The 19,335-nt window shown below is 37.9% G+C and overlaps 1 protein-coding gene across 2 annotated transcripts in view; it reads right to left on the reverse strand.

The window, feature by feature from the left end:
* The window catches only part of RDX (radixin), an 87,224-nt gene that overhangs the window by 13,910 nt on the left and 53,979 nt on the right, over nucleotides 1-19,335 (reverse strand). Inside the window, exons 13-15 of one of the 2 annotated variants that reach the window (XM_084893676.1) lie at nucleotides 18,451-18,693; nucleotides 16,915-17,075; nucleotides 6,595-6,647 (exon numbers count right to left, since the gene is read on the reverse strand). In XM_084893676.1, coding sequence (XP_084749802.1) covers nucleotides 6,595-6,647; nucleotides 16,915-17,075; nucleotides 18,451-18,693 — 457 coding nt within the window. The remainder of the gene's footprint in view (nucleotides 1-6,594; nucleotides 6,648-16,914; nucleotides 17,076-18,450; nucleotides 18,694-19,335) is intronic. The other variant, XM_084893677.1, reaches the window with a different exon arrangement.

Here is a 19,335-nt window from a genome sequence, read left to right on the forward strand (position 1 = left end):
AAGACACAGCAAAGTAATTTTGCTTCACGATAACGTATCATCAGACACTTCAAAACCAGTTAAAGACACGTTAAAAGATCTTGCCTGGGAAGTATTAACCCACCCGCTGTATTCACCAGACCATGCTTCTTCAGATTACCACTTGTTCTGATCGATGGCACACGCATTTTCTGAGCAGCACTTCAAAACGTACAAAGAAGTGGAAAACTGGTTCTCTGGATGGTTTGCCTCAAAACAAGAAAAGTTTCTATTGGAACGGTATCCACAAATTACCTGAAAGATGGGAAAATGTGTAGCAAGCGATGGACATTACTTTGAATAGAGCACTTTTGATGTTTTTCTTGAAATCATCGTGTTTTCTTTCATTACAAAATCTGCATTATTAACCGATACACCTAGTAAAACCAGGGCACATTTTAAGTACTGTATTAGAGCTGTATCCTGGCCCCGGGGAGCTGCGGGGGAAAAAAGGAGCCATCTCTGTCTGGTAATTCTGTGCAGTCCTCCTCCCTCCATCCTCTCCTGGACCAGATCACCCCTCTTGCTCTGGCGGGACACACGTGGTAGTGCTCACCAAGGTTCTGCATTAAGCCATTTCCTCACACGGTCCCGGGTGGGGAGGAGAGTGTATTTCATCGGACACTCCATCAGCATTCAAACTAAGTGTCCGAGGAAATGCCAGTCCATCCACTCCTGCTTCTCCGCATGCTTTCGTGTTTCACTCTACCCTCTTCTGAATCTCAAACTTTGTATTTCTTCAGTATATACTGGCAGGTCCACTACTCTGTGCGCCTTGATGTGTTTACGTCATTACAGTTCCTTCCGTCTGGATAGTTTTCCTGTGTTTGCCCCCTGACAAGAACAACTGGTCCTCAAAGACCTGGCTTAGGGATTACCTCCTCCAGGAAGTCTCCCTGGAGCCCGCCAGCAGGACTAGGTGCCTTCCTTCTGAGATTCCAGACCCACCCATCCCATTCGTTTAACAAGTCATGTTGACTACCTACTGTGTGCCAGGCATCGGTGGCTCTAGCACTGAGCACATACTGCACCAAACAGCAACATTCCTACCCTCAGAGAACTTGCTTTCTAGAGGGAGGAAACCAGTAATAAATAACACAAATAGGTGACCTGTATTAATGATAAGCTATAAAGAAAAACAATGAAAGCAGGTGCACTTTTAAACAGGGCAGTAAGAGAAGGCCACATGTAAGCAAAATCCTGTAGTTGGCATAAAAATATCTGGGGGGGGGGGGGGGGGGGAGGAGGGGAGGCATTCCAGCAGAGGTAACAGGAACACTGGCTAAAGAAAGAACAAGAAAGCCAGCTGACTTCACGGAGAGAAGGGAAGCTGACAGATGAGGCCCAGAGTGACAGACAAGTCTGTGTTTGGCTCTGCATGGCCATGGAGAAGGATGAGGTATTGCTCTGAGGCAGGAAACCTGAGGGAATTTGTGAAGCAATGGGATCAGACTGACCTTTTTAAGGCACTGAGACTGTAGAATAGCAAAACAGAATCAAGAAAACCCATCAGAAGGCTCTATGGGAGGCTCTAAAGGCTGTGAGGACGATAAAGTGGCCATATTCTGGATATCCTACATAATAAAAGCCTAATATGCAAATTGGCAGAACATCAGAACAACTGAATGACGGGTCATTATGACAAGCACTGACCACCAGGGGGCAGATGCTCAATGCAAGAGCTGCCCCAGTCCAGCCAAGGTGAGTGCCAGCGGGAGCCCGGATTGCTCCACTGGCATCCGCACAGGGAGGTGACCAGCAGCAGCGGCAGAGCGATCAGGTTGTGGAGCCGGCGAGCAGGCAGTGCCAGGCCGGCCAAAGTGGGTGCCTGTGGGGGCCCAATGGTCACCCCACAGATCAGCCCTGATCACCAGCAAGGCCTAGGGGCCCTACCCCGTGCACAGGGCCTCTAGTATTGTATATTTTGAATGCTGGACCAACAGTTTAGACTTGGGTTGGATGTGGGTTAGAAGAGGAAAATAAAAGTAAATTAAAGTAACAGTCAAATTTTTGGCCCGATTCACTGGGGGGAAAAAAATGGACTTGCCATTTATTGGCTGATGCATGAGCAAAGCTGCGAGGGGTAGAATTCTTGAGTTTGGTTTGACGTAGTTAAATATGAGATACTTACTGGATATCAAAGTGGAAATTTCAAGTAGATACAGGCCCCAAGTTCAGGGAACAAGTCTGACTGGAAGGAGACTCAGGATGAAAGGAACACCGGGTGAGGTCACTAAGAGCCAAGGGCAGACCTGGGCCGTGGAGCACCCCCACACTAACACATTGAGAGGGAAACCTCATTTATCCATAAAACACAAACACAAATCATGTCTACTGGGCGTAAACTGTAAACTGTCTACTGCTCCTGACAGACCTCACACTAGCACAAGGCCTGGCACACATTCTAGTAACATGCAGAGCAAGCCCTTCCAGGAGCCACAAGTAAAATCTCTAAAAGGTGAACAGAAGACATTACAAATGGAATCCAAAGGACTTGGGTGCAAACATTAGTATCCTTCTAATGATACTAGCATACTACTGGCAGAACAAAAATATTATGAAAAACAAATGATGGCAGTTACTATTTATTAAAACCTTTACTATGCCAAACTGTAAACAAAGTATTTCATGTATTTTATTACAATTAGTGCCCACTAGGTCACAAATGTTGCTGTCATTTAAGAGACAAGGAAATTTAGGTCCCAAGTGGCTGAGTGGCTTCCCCGGGTCACACGCATAGTAAGTGGCTGGGCCTTTTGAACCCAAACGTGGGACTCCAAACCCTTGTGATTATCTGTACATTACGCTACCTCACTTCTACCCCAAACTCTCCCCGAATGCCAATCAGGCAGGCTATACTGTGCTCTGAACGGATAAAACCTAGAGCTTAGGGTTTTTGGTAAAACAACAAAAACGTGTGCTGCAGCAGCAGGAGAATGTGGGAAAGACCCTTGTGCCCTCACTGGGGAGAGCCATGGTACATAGCATGACTACTGACAGAGTCTGAGCTTTTCTAGAAAAACTGCAGACACAGAGGGGCATGGGGCGGCTGAAAGGGCACCAGAGGCGGCGGGTTCTGAGCCTCATATACCAGCTCCGAGTTCCGTGTGAATGTTGGGAAGGGGAGAGGGAGACTGTACACCACTGAAATGGATGCTTCTTCTGATTAGCATGAGATAGCACTAGAACTTTCTAAACAAATCTAGGCTGTTTGTGGCTCAAGAAAATCATTTGAGAACTTGGCCGAAGTTAAACACCAGAACTAGTTTACAGACACAAAAGAAAGCCCTAAAGGACATTTTAACTTCAGGAAGAATTACAGTATTACATTGAATTAAAAGATGATGCGTATACCTAGCCGGTGTGGCTCAGTGGTGGAGCATCAACCCGTGGTTAGCAAACTGTGGCTCAAGAGCCACATGCGGCCCTTTGAGTGTGGCTCTTCCACAAAATACCACGGCCTGGGCGAGTCTATTTTGAAGAAGTGGCGTTAGAAGAAGTTTAAGTTAAAAAAATTTGGCTCTCAAAAGAAATTTCAATTGTTGTACTGTTGATATTTGGCTCTGTTGACTAATGAGTTTGCCGACTACTGACCCAGGAGGTCATAGTTCGATTCCCGGTCAGGGTACATGCCTGGTTTGTAGGCTCGATCCTCAGTAGAAAGCATGCAGGAAGGAGGCAGCCGATCAATGATTCTCTCTCATCATTGATGTTTCTCACCCTCTCCCTTCCTGTCTGAAATTAATAAGCATATTTTTAAAAGGGATGATGTACATATATTGTCACTTAGATATTAAAAAAAACCTCAAATTGATCTACTTCCTTACAAACCAAAGTAAACAGGCAGATTGAATATTTTTTTTCTAAATACTTCTGCTGTCGTTGGGTGGCATGGTAAATAAAGTGTCTTCCATTATGTATTAGCATGTTGAGCGATGGTCTGAGTTTGTCTTTTGCCATTTTAACAAAAGCGGGCAAATGAAAACTGTCATCACTGAGGAAATGGTGGTAAAGAAAATTAAAAACAAAGAAGCCGCCCACGTTAGGGAGGGAACATGGTGATGGAAGGAGACCTGACCTGGGGCGGTGAACACCCAGTACAGTGTACAGACGACGTGTGGTAGCACTGTGCACCTGGAACCTGTGTAACTTTGTTAACCAGTGTTACCTTAATAAATTCAACAACAACAAAAAAGAATGTAAACAATAGTGCTTAATAATTGTAAGTCAAAATAAATAGGTATCCAGTCCCAGGCATTAAAAAAAAACTTCCACAGTATACTTAGAAAATCCCACCATATTGTTTTGCTTCTTTTTAAAAATAATGTTTTCTGTTATAGAACTTGAAATCAGAATATTAGTTACTGGCAGAACTTTTTCACTTGGGCTCTGAAAAATGAAACATTATGACCACGATAGCTGTGTCACCTTTTAAGCAAGACTGACACACACAGAAATCCCATTTATGAGAAGTGGACAATAAGCATACTACTACTTAATTTTTAAATGAAAAGTACACCTACATCATTTATGTAAATATGTCCTATATTTTAGGAATGTGTAAGATGTAGAAAATCTTATATAAATGTAACCTATCCACGGACAATAATGCAATTTATTAAAGAGGATAAAACACAGGCAATGTTTGTATAAGAATACGTCACAGTCTTCCTTGAAACAGAAAAGGCTTGGTCAAAACATAACTATTCATGCCAAAACTGGTTTGGCTCAGTGGTAGAGCATCGGTCTGCGGACTGAAAGGTCCCAAGTTCGATTCCGGTCAAGGGCATGTACCTTGGTTGCGGGCACATCCCCGGTAGGGGGTGTGCAAGAGGCAGCTGGTCGATATTTCTCTCTCATCAACGTTTCTGGCTCTCTATCTCTCTCCCTTCCGCTCTGTAAAAAAAAAAAAAATCAATAAAATATATTTAAAAAAAAAACACATAACTATTCAGGGGGGAAAGGAGACATATGTAATACTTTAAACATATATGCTCATCAGATGTTAAGGTGCACATATTTTTGTACTAATTATGTAAAGATTTCTAAAATATACAGTATTCCCTGAAAGAACTGTGAAATCGTGTTTATAGAATGCCATAACTTCTTTAAATAGCAAAAACTACACAGGACATATATGATTGTGCGTGTTCAGGTAATCTCCAGAAAGAGGCACAAGCTGCAAACAGTAGGATCTGGGGAGACATGGAGACTAAAGGACAGAGAAAGGCTTGTTTGTAAATGTTATTCTATTGCACCTACTGAATTTTGTTTTATGTTTATGTAACACTCTTTCTGCAGCAACTTTTATTAATTATATTTTTAAAGAATTTTAATGACTTCAAGTTTTTTAAACTGAGGTTTTAACCATAAAATAAAGCACCTTCATTATTGACCAATTTTGTAATAGAATACCAGAAGCCAATAAAAAATATACTCTCCTAAAAACACCTGTAATTTTTAATACTTTACAAGTAAAAAAAAACAACAACAACATAATTTTCTTTAAGTGGAGCTGGAAAATAATTTTAATGGAAAAGGAAAAAGTTTGGTAATAACGATTTAATGCTTTAAAACATCTCCAATTAAAAATATACTAAAAAAAAATCCTTGGCTCCTGGAGGCAGCCCTGCCTTTCCCTCCTCCCTGCCCCCAACCCAGGAAAAAAAAAAAATCCTTAAATATTCCAGTTTCCTGATGCTTTGCTATGATACAAGCTATTATACATAAACTTGCAAAAATCCACACAATTAACAATTGTTAGAAGGAAATTCTACCTGTACTGCTTGAGATAATGGATATCCTGCTATGTAAAGTAGAAAAATAATTTGTAGTAAAAAAAAAAACTGTAAACTTAATGGCAAGTTAAATGCAGTAAACAAAAAAGGCCACTGAAAAAACTTTAATTATGTTTCAATATTGGCTATTCTGATATAAAGTATTATCAATAAGGTTGCTCATATTCAAAAGACTCTATTATTAAAAAAAAACACACCACATTTTGATATGAAAGGATATGCCATTTCTTAGTGGCAGACAACTAAGTCAACAAATCTAAACTACTAGTTGACCTACGTAGTGATGGATTTATACCTTCGGGCGCTCCCCAGCAGCTGTAATTTACAAATGAAAACTCTTTCCAGCCTTATTAGTTAATATCATGCTTATCTGCTAATTGGTACCTAGCAAGTGACTTCTCATTTCTCTAACCCCTGCACATTTTATCTCATTTTTTCTTCCAGTATTTACTATTTTACTTTCTATATCTTAATTTGAGACCATGTCTCAACTCCCTGACTTAGCAACAATTTCCACAGTACAGTCCCAGGGTCTCATCTGTCTCCCATACCTCTAACAGTGCTTTGCATAAACAGCCACTGCCCGGTGTCTGGAAGAATGATGACTATGTGTACTTATGCATTACTCTTGTTACTTTGAGAAAAAATGCTGTGCCGCCTTGTCGTCTCCCAGCATTCCTTTCATAACACTATTAAACTGAAAACCTTCTAAATTTCTAATATCTAAGAACTAAAGCATAATGGTTCAAAAATGAGGAGAGAGAGAACATTTTCTTACCTGTAGACATACCAGTAATCTGGATGACATACTTGCTTCCAGTCTTCCTAATGCTAGGGAACATTCCAAAAATATTAATGCCAACAATCTCCTCTGAAGATGCAAACCTTTTCTAATGGATACAGTTGATGCAAAGTCTTTGACACAGCTTATATCCCCCAAACTCATCATAAATATCCTTAAGACATCAGCTTGTCTTAGAATGTGATGTGTCCTAGTACATGAAACTCTATTATAAACTTTCAGATGATTAGGTTTGAGTCCTAATTCTAGGCTTTATACTGCCTGGAACTTTATTTTTACAAAATGGAGGTATTTTCTCAGGATATTTTACGAATGCATATAAACTACCAAATAATGATTTTAGTTTGTACCTACCAACACAAACATTTTCCGTACTTATAATCAACTGCTTTGAAAAGATATTAATATTTCTGGAAGGGGGGATAATAGTTCAATCAACTTAAAAGTTCTAGGAAACTAAAATGAGCTACTGTCAAGTACTATCAACATACCAGCAGTAAGTTGTTGTATTTTACAAACCTAGTGGGAGGAAAACCGTCCACTTGTAACTTAGATTACCAAAATATTCTATTTACCTATATTCAAACACTTTTCTAGCCTAAAAATTGAAATATATCATATTAGCAATTATATGGGGGAAATAACAAAAACAAGAGGAAAAAAATACATCATTTGATCATAAGCAGATGCATTGAATCATAACTTAGATGAAGCATGATCAAATATGATCCCCAACTTGAAAACACCTATAGAAATCTATTACTCAAAGCCGCCAAAGCCAGTGATTAACTGTGTGTATGTTGAGATAATCTTCACTAAGCTGTTTTGGTGAATATTACTTCTTCATAATGATCTTTTAAAAACAAGTTTCCTAACTCCTTAAAAACCTGTTTTTAAAAACCCTTCAAGTGTCTTCTAGTCACAACACAATTAGGACCATATGGGAGCAGGAAGGATATTGATAGAACTGTTGTAAGCATGCTCTGTGGTCAACTATAAGCCAGCACTAAAATGTAAAGTACACGGACACGGACCTTTGGGGTCAGGCGTTACATTGTGGGAAAGACGATGCATCTGGAATAGAAGTGTCTAAATCTGACTCCAGAGAAATGTTCTGAAATTATCTAATTCAGAATTATGAAACTGCTTATAAAACTCAGACATGAGGGAATAACATCTGAAATTAGAACTCAGAATCCAATCTATTTTTTCTTGGGTGTCTCTCCAGTTCTTTTGTGCCACTGAAGAACCCATCCCCAAAGGCTGGATGAAAGAATAAAAATGAAAAAAATGAAAAAAAAAGAAAGTGCCGAAACCGGTTTGGCTCAGTGGTAGAGCGTTGGTCTGCGGACTGAAAGGTCCCGGGTTCGATTCCGGTCAGGGGCATGTACGTTGGTTGGGGGCACATCCCCGGTAGGGGGTGTGCAAGAGGCAGCTGGTCGATGTTTCTCTCTCATCGACGTTTCTAGCTCTCTGTCTCTCTCCTTTCCTCTCTGTAAAAATCAATAAAATATATTAAAAAAAAAAAAAAAAAAGAATAAAAATGGAGGTCTTAACCGTCCCAAAAGAGGTCACTTGAAAAATAAGCAGAAGAAAAAACATTACTACACACTACAAACATGAGAGCAAGTTACACCCAAACACTTCCTGTAAGTCCTCAGAAGGTAGTGATTTAATTGTCGTGACCACAGCCTTTCTTCCGGCTAATCACAGTGCACGCAGTTCTACTAGGCTTTCTCTATCCTCTGAACTTCTTGTAGACCTTACACAGCAGCACGAATGTTGCTTTGGACCTAAGTTTGGTAATTGTTCCCTTCTGTCAGTAAGTCCCAAAGGCACCAGATGGTTGTATATCAGACCCAAACCACCTCAACACAGGATTCAAGGCTCCATAAATCTGACCCAACCCACACCAGCTTTACCATCCACATGAGTGCACAGTGACCCACTGTCTATTCCAGTCAAGACGGTCTTCTCTTCATCCCTCGACTCTAACCAGTGCACATCATATCCACCCTGGCCTGCCTCTCTTTAGTAATACATATGCTTCATCAAAATTACTCTTTCTCCTTTAAAACACATGAAGACTAAAAGTGCAGGCGACAAAAAAATAAATAAATTTGGCTTCATCAAAATTTCAAATTTTTGTGCATCAGAGGATATTATCAAGAGAGAAAAGGCAATCCCCAAAATGAGAGGACATTTGCAACTCATATATCTGATAAGGGATTATTATCCAGAATACATAAAGAGCTACAACTCAATAACAACAACAACAACAAAAACACCTCAATTTAAAAAAATGAACAAGCAAGTCCTAACCAGTTTGGCTCAGTGGACAGAGCGTTGGCCTGTGGACTAAAGGGTCCCCCAGGTTCAATTCCAGTCAAGGGCATGTACCTTGGTTGCAGGCACATCGCTAGTACCCCTACTGTGTGCAGGAGGCAGCTGACTGATGTTTCTCTCTCATCAATTTTTCCAGCTCTCTATTCTTCTCTCTTCCTCTTTGTAAAAAATCAATATTTTTTTTTAAATGGACAAAATGTGAATAAAATTTTCAGCAAAGATATATGGTGAATAAGCACATGAAAAGATTGGTTGAACATCATAAAGAAATGCTTCCAATTCAAAATCACGACATACCACTTCATCCATTAAAATAGCTATTATCAACAAACAAACAAACAACACAACTGTTGGTGAGGGTGTAGAGAAAATGGAACCCTTATGCATTGGTGGTAGGAATGTAAAATGGCACAGCTATTATGAAAGACAGTATGGCAGCTCTTAAAAAATTTATACATAGCAATCTCATTTGTGGGTATAAACCCAGAAGAATTGAAAGCAAGGACTTGAACAGATATTTATACACAAATGTACGCAGTAGCATTGCTGGCAAGTGTTAGAATGTGAAAGCAATTCAATGTCCATTGACTGATGAAAGGATAAACAAAATACGGTACATAAATACAATGGAATATATTCAGCCTTAAAAACAAAAAACAAAAACTCTGGTACATGCAGTAACAGGGATGAACCTTGAAAACATTATGTTAAGTGAAGTAAGTCAGACACAAAAGGACAAATATTATGAATCCACTTATAAGAGGTACCTAGAACAGTAAAACTCAGAGACAGAAAGTAGAATAGTGGGCCTAAGACGAAGGAGGAATGGGAAGTTAGTTAATGGTTAATGAACAGAGATTCTATTGGATGCTGGGAAAGTTCTGGAGAGGAGAGTGGTGATAGTTGCAAAACAATGTGCATGTATCACTGAACTGTACACACTTGAAAAATGGTTAAAATTTTATGTGTATTTTAAACACACACAAAATTCAAACCCAAACTTCTAACGCCATTAAATTTCTCAAATATTTATACAGATTATTATGTATTATGACACTTGAATGATTTATCAATTGGGTACAGAACAAATCTTCCCATAGTGTTGGAAAAACTTAAAATTAGGCACTTTTAAAAAGGTATCTTTAAATACTGACCAGTATTTAATATTTGAGCTATAAAAATGTAATTTATCAAAGAAAAAGCATACTTAGAAACTAAACTGTGTATTCTTACTCTCTCTCCATCGCTAATTTTCCTCTATTGATCTTTTTTTTTTTAAATATATTTTATTGATTTTGTACAGAGAGGAAGGGAGAGAGATAGAGTTAGAATCATCGATGAGAGAGAGTCATCGATCAGCTGCCTCTTGCACACCCCCTATTGGGGATACTGCGCAACCAAGGTACATGCCCTTGACCGGAATCGAACCTGGGACCTTCCAGTCCCCAAGCCGACGCTCTATCCATTGAGCCAAACCGGTTTCGGCTCTATTGATCTTCTTTACGTTGTAGTAGTTTCCTTCATCACAAAACTGCATCTTTTACCCAAAATAGCTAAAATTTTAAAGTTAATAATAATATAAATGGAATGATGGCACACAGATTCAAATGCTAGGCCTGAATTACAGACTTTTCAGTATAAACAATAGGAAAGGGAGAAGGATGTATTGCCTAGCGAGTCTACGGCATACATGTATTTCTAGGTCTAAAACAGAAGATAAAACATCTTAACGTGTAAAAAAAAAACTAAAAGAGATATTATGGCATACATTAAAAAAGATTCAAGAATTTCATATAATAAATCCACACTTTATCAAAAGGAATTCTTCCAAGGATTGTCACATAAATCTTGGAAACTCCGATCCCATATTACCACTTGGAAGATAGACTGCTGGCTGTATTGACTAAGTAAAAATAAACTTAAACCAGTATCACTATTTTTAAGAGCAAACTAAATGACATGCATAAATATCAAAATACATCTAAATTTCAAATGAACATTAAATAAACATAACATACAAATAATAAATTACATGATGGAAACAACCGACTAAATACAAGCATGGAGGAATCTGGGCATACAAATAATATGAATCAACAAAATGGTACTGCTATTTTAAAAACAATCTAGTATTTGTAACAGATTAAGGCAAATGGTCTAGGAGCTAAGGTAATGTTTGAAGTTCCACATTTTTAGATGGGCCATCACAAACAGTCGTAGCCATTCTAATCTGGCTTCTATCTCCCAGACAAAGCTGGCACTTAATGAAAGCATATTGGCTACATGAAGATCATTAAATAAAAACCTGAAACCTTTAGCAGCTAGGGAAGTCCAGAGCCAAACATAAACCTGAATTTAAAAGGTGTGCCATAGGATAATCATCTCACTCATGATCTTTGACCTTAAAATTCTGTGGAAAATAGTGATGGATACTTGAACTCCTACAGCAGTGTATGTAACTTGGACTTAAAGGTCTCCTATCACAGAGTTTAAGAGAGGTCAACATATTGAGGCAACCAAGCAAGAAGTTATGATTTCCAGAGGGAAAATGGCAGTGATGGACATATTAAAAAGTAGGTCCACTAGGAAAAAATTAGAGTTGAGATTACTTAAGTTAAAAAGTCAAGGGTGGGAAAGTGATAAAGGAAACACTAAGACTTAGCCAATTTTTCCTGGTTACCAGTGTAGAATGGGAGGAGTCAGATTGCCTTGACATTTTATGAAGTTGTAAAACATCTGCAGAATCCACTGATCTTTTGAAATGTACTAGAATACTGTCATTCTACATGATAAACCATATCAGAACATTTGATGCATAATCTTCTAGTTTAAAAAAGTACAAAATAAGAAAATGCTAAAGATCTGTTCACTTAGAACGTAAGAAACATGTCTATCAGTGTAGCTCCGTGTTTAAATGTTTTCCCTTATCCTTACTAAAGATATCTAATCAGTTCAGTAAATTAATGCTAAAGGCCACAGCCAGTTTGGCTCAGTGGATAAAGCATCTGCCTGGGGACTGAAAGGTCCCAGATTCGATTCCAGTCAAGGGCTCGTACCCTGGTTGCGGGCACATACCCAGTAGGGAGAGGGCAGGAGGCAGCTGATCGATGTTTCTCTCTCATCGATGTTTCTAACTCTCTATCCTTTTCCCTTCCTCTCTGTAAAAAAAATCAATAAAATATATTTTTAAAAATGTCAAAGGTGGTAATTCCTTATATTTCAACTTTAAGCTTTAGATAAAAAAATAAAACCTAATTGTTTTCATCACACATACAAAGAATGGGAGGCTTTGGATCTAAAATGTTTTTATCTTCATTTCTAACAAAACCAAGATAATCAAAACTGAGAAAGTGGTAGGCATGTTTTATTTTTAATCAGAATACTCATATTGAAACTCTTTTCTAATAATAATTGGGAGAGTTCTAGTTCATTAGAAGATACTTTGTAAGTGAAAATTCTAAATAAGAAAAATTCTGATACAAAGCAAAATCTTATAAAATTTTCCCTTCTGACAGGATCAGAAGAAATCACTACCTGCCTTTGAGAATAGCAATAAAAAAGTGAGTTAAGCCAAAACCGGTTTGGCTCAGTGGATAGAGCGTCGGCCTGCGGACTGAAAGGTCCCGGGTTCGTTTCCGGTCAAGGGCATGTACTTTGGTTGCGGGCACATCCCCAGTGGGGGGTGTGCAAGAGGCAGCTGGTCGGTGATTCTCTCTCATCGATGTTTCTATCGGGTCTAGTAATAATTAATGCCGTTTTTAACATTCGTTTAAAATCTTGCTTGGCGTTGACTTGTATTGACATAACCTTCAAACACGTGGTATCTACAGAACGTGTGAAGTGCAATTAACAAGTTTTGCTTGAAAAAGTTTGTGTTTGGTTTGGTTTTTGTTGCAAAACTAGGGCTAAGAAGATGGCGGATGAAGAGCATATTCGGCACTGCATGCTTTACGAGTTCCAATTAGGAAGAAAAGCAGGTGAGGCTGCAAAAAACATCTGTAGTGCTCTTGGTCAAGATGCAGTTAGCGCCAGAAAATGCCAGCGTTGGTTTGAGAAATTTCGCGAGGGAAATTTTTCGTTAGATGACAAGAGTGGTCGAGGCCGTGTGTCCAATTTTGATCAAGAAGCTCTTCAAGCTCTTTTGGTGCAAAATCCTCAAATTACCCAACAAGAGCTTGCGACAACTTTAAATTGTTCACAAAAAACAATTTCCAATCAATTGCGTGCACTTGGCAAAGTCCAAAAGTTTGGAAAATGGGTTCCTCATGAGTTGACCGACAACAACCGTAATCAAAGAGTCACAATTTGCAGTTCGCTCCTCTCTCGTCAAAACCGTTTGCCATTTTTAGAGCAAATTGTTACCGGAGATGAAGAATGGGTGCTGTATGTTAATTTGAAAAGGCGGCCTCAATGGTTGGACAAAAATGAGGCTCCGCAGCCCACGCCAAAACCTGACTTGCATGCGAAAAAAGTGATGTTGTGTGTTTGGTGGAATTTTAAAGGAATTCTTCATTATGAACTTTTACCATCTACCCAAACCATTACAAGTGCAGTGTATAGTGCCCAATTGGAAAGGTTAGCCCAAGCTTTAAGAGAAAAAGAACCCGCGCTGATTAATCGGAAGGGCGTAATTCTTCACCACGATAATGCACGACCGCATACTGCAAGAATCACTGCTGAAAAACTGCGCCAGTTGGAATGGGAAGTTCTCCCTCAACCTGCATATTCTCCTGATATTGCCCCTTCCGATTACCATTTGTTTCGTTCTTTGCAAAACTTTCTTCTTGGAAAAAAATTTAATAATGAAGAATGCCTCAAAAATGCATTGACCGAATTTTTTGCATCAAAATCACAAGAATTTTACAACAGAGGGATTAAAATGCTTCCTGAGCGTTGGGCACAAGTAGTAGAAAACAACGGCAACTATATTGTTGATTAAATTTTGTTGTATTGTTTAAATAAATTCGATTTAAAAAAGGTATTAGAAAACGACATTAATTATTACTAGACCTAATAACTCTGTCCCTCTCTCTTCCTCTCTGTAAGAAATCAATAAAATATATATATTTTTTAAAAGTGAGTTAAATATTACTATAGCCTGGCCTGCATGCTCGCTCAGTGGTTGAGTATCAACCTATGAATGAGGAGGTCACAGTTCAATTCCCAGTCAGGGCACATGCCCGAGCTGTGGTCTAGATCTTGTGTGGGGTGTGCAGGAGGCAGCTGATCAATGACTCTCTCATCACTGATGTTCCCCTCCCTCTCTCTCTCTCTCTCCTTCTCCCTTCCTCTCTGAAATAAAAAAAAAAAAAAAAAAAAATTTTAAGTATTGCTATAAACTGAGAAGACATTTTGGCTTTTCCTATTTTTACACTTACCTAAAATCTTTATTTCTATTATCAAAAGAATCTATTTATCAATTTAATTTTTCCACAGAATTAATAAGCACTATTATTTGCATATTAAAATAGGTATAATTTAGGGGAAAGAGTAACTCCATGAGGTTTTTGACATTTTTCCTAACCACTTTTCATTTTTAAGATGATAATTTTCAGGAAATATACAAGAAAAATCCATGTAAAATAACAACAGTGGACCTTAAAGGCATGAGCTTTTGTCACTTTATTGTTAACCAATGAATGTTATCCAAAATTATAGATGTAACTGTAACTTAATTGTACAACACAAAATTAGCTATTGGTAAAAGCCTGCTGGAATTTACCAAATACTCATTAATATATTTTTACATTGCTATATGAACATGTGCTCTCAATTGCTAATAATAAAAGTTATAATTGGTTTAATCACTATGAAAATCCATATCGCAAATAGTTTTTCCTGTTTAGAAAAATTCACACAGCTTTAAAAATGGATTAACTCCATTTTAATCCTAATCTACAAATAGATTATAAACAGCCAATATAACTGGTAATTTTTCAACACTGATATCAAACTCATGTAGCAATGGTAGTGCACAATATTCAAAATGAAAAAAAAAATTAATAAAAATCCACGTTTTCCCGGGTCATGGCAATTGCTTTAAAGTTTTGGAGAAGCAAGGCCAGAAGGGTCACCAGCCTTCCTCTGTGTGCTGAGAGTAGAAACACTTTCCTCCACAGCGTTTTGAAGCATGTGCACTACCACTGTACAACAGTCACTTCAAGGTTAACCAGTTATATTTTGTCCTACAAAGTCAAAAAAATATATTAAATGCAACCTTTCCTTTTCATAATGTCTGCCCAGATTAATCCTTTTAAAGTCAGCAAAATAAAAAAAAAGCATAAGAGATATTTTCAGACACAACTTGAATCTACTGTGCATGAAAATGTCTTAATAAAATGGCAATTCTAATAGATAAATGTCAATTTGAATGCATAATACCAAATAAAAAGTAGCTGAACCACACAGAGAAAAAAAGGCTTTCCTTATTTCCAAATCCAGATGTTTACACAATAAAGAAAATGTTAGAACATCTTTCAAACTGGAAAGATTTTTTCTGAAGACATAATTGAACTTAGTATTGCCTAAATTATAGTTTCTAAAACAGGATTCACAAACCAAATTTAAGTACTCTTAATTAGAAACTGGGGGGAAAAAGCATGATGATTTAGGAACCAAATATGATAAAATGATCATGTAAAAATTATATCAAGAAATGAAGGTACAGAAACTCTTCAGGTGGTACAAGGCAACATCTCTCTACACACACACACACACACACACACACACACACACACACAACCTCTTCAGACATACACCTCTCCAGGGAGATTGTAGACCAGTGAGAACTTACAATTTTAATACAATTCAGAGTCCCACAATTCAGCTCAACAAAAAGGCAGCTAAAAATTTAGCACTCTACGATATTCTGAAGGAAAGGGGAATCTCAAACATAGTTGTTCGTGACTGAAAGTACTCCTGTGTTTATAAAACATTAGCTTGAACAACCAGTCGTTGCAGGTGCAGTCCTGAGGTAGTGTCACTGTCGCCTCGGGGGACTGATGTTTGCATATGCTGCCCTTTCAGGAAGGCCCAAGGTTTTTAATGATTATAATCAATTACCAGCAAATGAGTATTTTCTTTTAGTAAATGTCTGTCTAAACTAATCTATTGTATGAGAGAGCAAAACATTTTAAATCAGACACCTGTTATTTGCAGGTAGTATTTCACCAATGCACCCTCATAGGGCACCATGACCTGCTATCCACACCTTTGTGAATTGGTAGGCAAAGAAAACCAAACGACGACAGAAGGTGAAACACCAATCAATTCAGCTATCAAAGATGACTGTAAGTATCAAATACCCAATAATGTAATAAAACTGGGATTTTAAAAAATTAACCACCAGTTGCACCCTACAGTTAAACTTTCCTGTCCTTTCATAATTCACAGCCATCTTGTACACAATGTTCAGAAACTGTGTACCTGTGACCTACCCTCATTTTAAACAGTGCCAATGATCTGTGTGGTGGCAGAATTATGGCTATGGGGCATGGCAAGATATGAGAAGGGCACACTGAGAAAACGTGATGAGAGAATGGGGAACTACGTGAAGGTAAAGTCTGAAAGGGGAAAACCTAATCATTCAGTAAATCACCATCATCCTTTGAAATGTACATAGTGCTTAAATCACACCTACACATTTGTCAGACATGATAATTAGTGTTAACTTTCAACAGAAAAAAAAAAAATGGAAAATGCAAAATATGAATGGAGGCGATGAACACTGCTGTCCAGTCCCTGGCTCAAAACAAGAATAACAACAAGCATGATGTCACCCTGCCTTAATGCTGAAGAGCTCCCCTCAAATAGGTCTTTTAGCCACCACAGTCAAACGGGTGTAAGTGCTTTGGCAAGGTGGGATGCATTCCATCACATCTGCAAAGGCCTGCTTTTCTCTGTGGGTGGTTCAGCTTATGAAGAACACGTATGCAAAATAACAGCTCTCACATTGCTTCAAACTCATCAATACGTTGCTTTGTATTGCCTTGTCGAATCTGTCGCAGAGTCTTGTACTTATCACGGCCTGCTTTAACATTCTCAGCATGAAGAACATCATTCTGCGTTTTCTTAGTTTCATCTCTCGCTTGGGCTAATTCTGAACTTAATGCCTATGTTTAAAAATTAAAAAGTATGAAGATTATTTTTCTTAGATTTTAAAAACTTAAGAAAAAAAAGGCTTAAAGACAATATACACATAAGAAATCTGCTTTTTAGTACATTTAGCATTCAATTATGAAATCTTTAAAGTCCTTAAGTTTGTTTTACTTCTGGTAATCACGGGGGCCGTGGTCAGGAAACAATACACATGGCCTTCCATTTCTACAGCCATGAACCATTATGATTTTGTGTATTAATCTAAATTTCCTTAACTTGCCCACAATACTTGAAATGACTACCAAAAGATTTAATGTAGCCATTACAAAATAATGTTACTAAAAGATCTAAAATCTGTACCATGAGCAGAGAGCGGTTTGGCTCAATGGATAGAGCATCGGCTTGGGGACTGAAGGGTCCCGAGTTCGATTCCGGTCAAGGGCACGTACCTTGATTGCGGGCATATCCCCAGTGGGAGGTGTGCAAGAGGCAGCTGATCGATGACTCTCTCTCATCGATGTTTCTAACTCTCTATCTCTCTCCCTTCCTCTCTGTACAAAATCAATAAAATATATTAAAATAAATAAATAAATAAAATAAAATCTGTACCATGAGCTTTGTCCAAAAATCTTAATATATTTATTACAATAATCACCCTATTCTCTTTTCTTTAACATCTGAAGATTTCACCAATTAAAAAATTAGAGAACTTAATGAGAAAGAAGTCTAGAAATATTAAAATACCCTATTTTGATCTAATTATGATTAGATCAATAAGTAAATAATTCAGATTATGTAATGCCATACAGGTAACTAATTACATTACTGCTTTTTAATATACTAATATACTTCATTTAAAAATTAAATTCATTTGTTTTTTAAACACAGCATTAAATATTTTCTACCTTTAAACATGGGTAAACCTAGAATAACTGCCTGGCTGGCACAGCTCAGTGGATGAGCATCAACCTATGAACCAGAAGTCACGATTCCTGTTCAGGGCACGTGCCCTGTTTACGGGCTTGATCCCCAGTGTGGAGTGTGCAGGAGGCAGCCGATCAATGGTTCTCTCTCGTCACTGATGTTTCTCTCTCTCCCTCCCTCTTCCTTCCTCGCTGAAATAAGAAGTATATTACCAACAACAACAAAAAAGAATAACTTACTAGTTAAGGGCTGATCACACAAGGTAACAAACATTTGCTAATGGAGTCATATAACCAAAGAAATGATTGATGTGCCTCTAGGCCAAGCACCCACAAATCAATCACAAGGCCAGCTCGTGTTAAAGCTTCCACAAATCAAATATTCCTTTTTAGTAACTTTGTCTTGATAAATGGGGAAAATGAAAACTGTATTTTAATTATGTATACAACTGCAAATTTTAAATACCTGCAGTTGCTTCTTAACACGCTCATTTTTCTGTGTTTCTGTTACACGCTCCTCCTCACTTCTATGGTTCATGACCCCATCACTCGATAACTCGGCACTAGCCTCAGCATTATTCTCATCATGTTCATCATGTTCATTTTCTGTTGGAGGAATGACTGGTGGTGGTGGAGGTGGAGGGGGGCCAGACATCACACTTTTTAACTCTTCTTTGGTCTTTTCCAAGTCTTCCTGGGCTGCATAAGCCTGAATAAAAATAAGCATATTGGTAACTTTAAAAATCAGTAACTTAAAAAAAAAAAAAAATCAGGAAATCTTCCTAACAGAAACTATTTTTCAAATAATGAAAATAGGCCCTATTGATGAAAATTCTGTTTTTAGTGAAGAATGCTAACAGGTAGAAGTGACAAATTTTTTTAAAAAATGTTACTTTGGAAACCCTAATAAAATTATTGGTTCTGGCAAGGTTTATTGCTGCAAAAATTGTTTTGTAAATGGTTGATGAGATAGTAGTATAATGCCAAAGAATGCCACATTTAACAGTATCCAAGATAAGAAAGCAACCTGGGTGTCCACTGATTAAAAAAAAAGGATTAAAGAAAGTATGGTAGCTACACGCAGACACACACACAGAGAGAGAATGGAATATTCTTCAGTCATAAAAAAGAAGGAAATTTTTCCACTTGTAACATCATGGATGGATCTTGAGGGCATTATGCCAAGTAAAATAAGTCAGACAGAGACAGACAAATATCATATGATTTCACCAACTTCTGGAAGGTTCAGGGAGAGACAGATGGTGATGGAACATAATAAAATAAAGAAAAAATAAACAAACAAGAAAAAAAAACAAAAAAAAACACTGAGCTTATGAATACAGAGAACAGA

The sequence above is a fragment of the Pipistrellus hanaki genome (genome assembly GCF_964339955.1).
Source record: "Pipistrellus hanaki genome assembly, chromosome: 9".
Taxonomy (NCBI): Eukaryota; Metazoa; Chordata; class Mammalia; order Chiroptera; family Vespertilionidae; genus Pipistrellus; species Pipistrellus hanaki.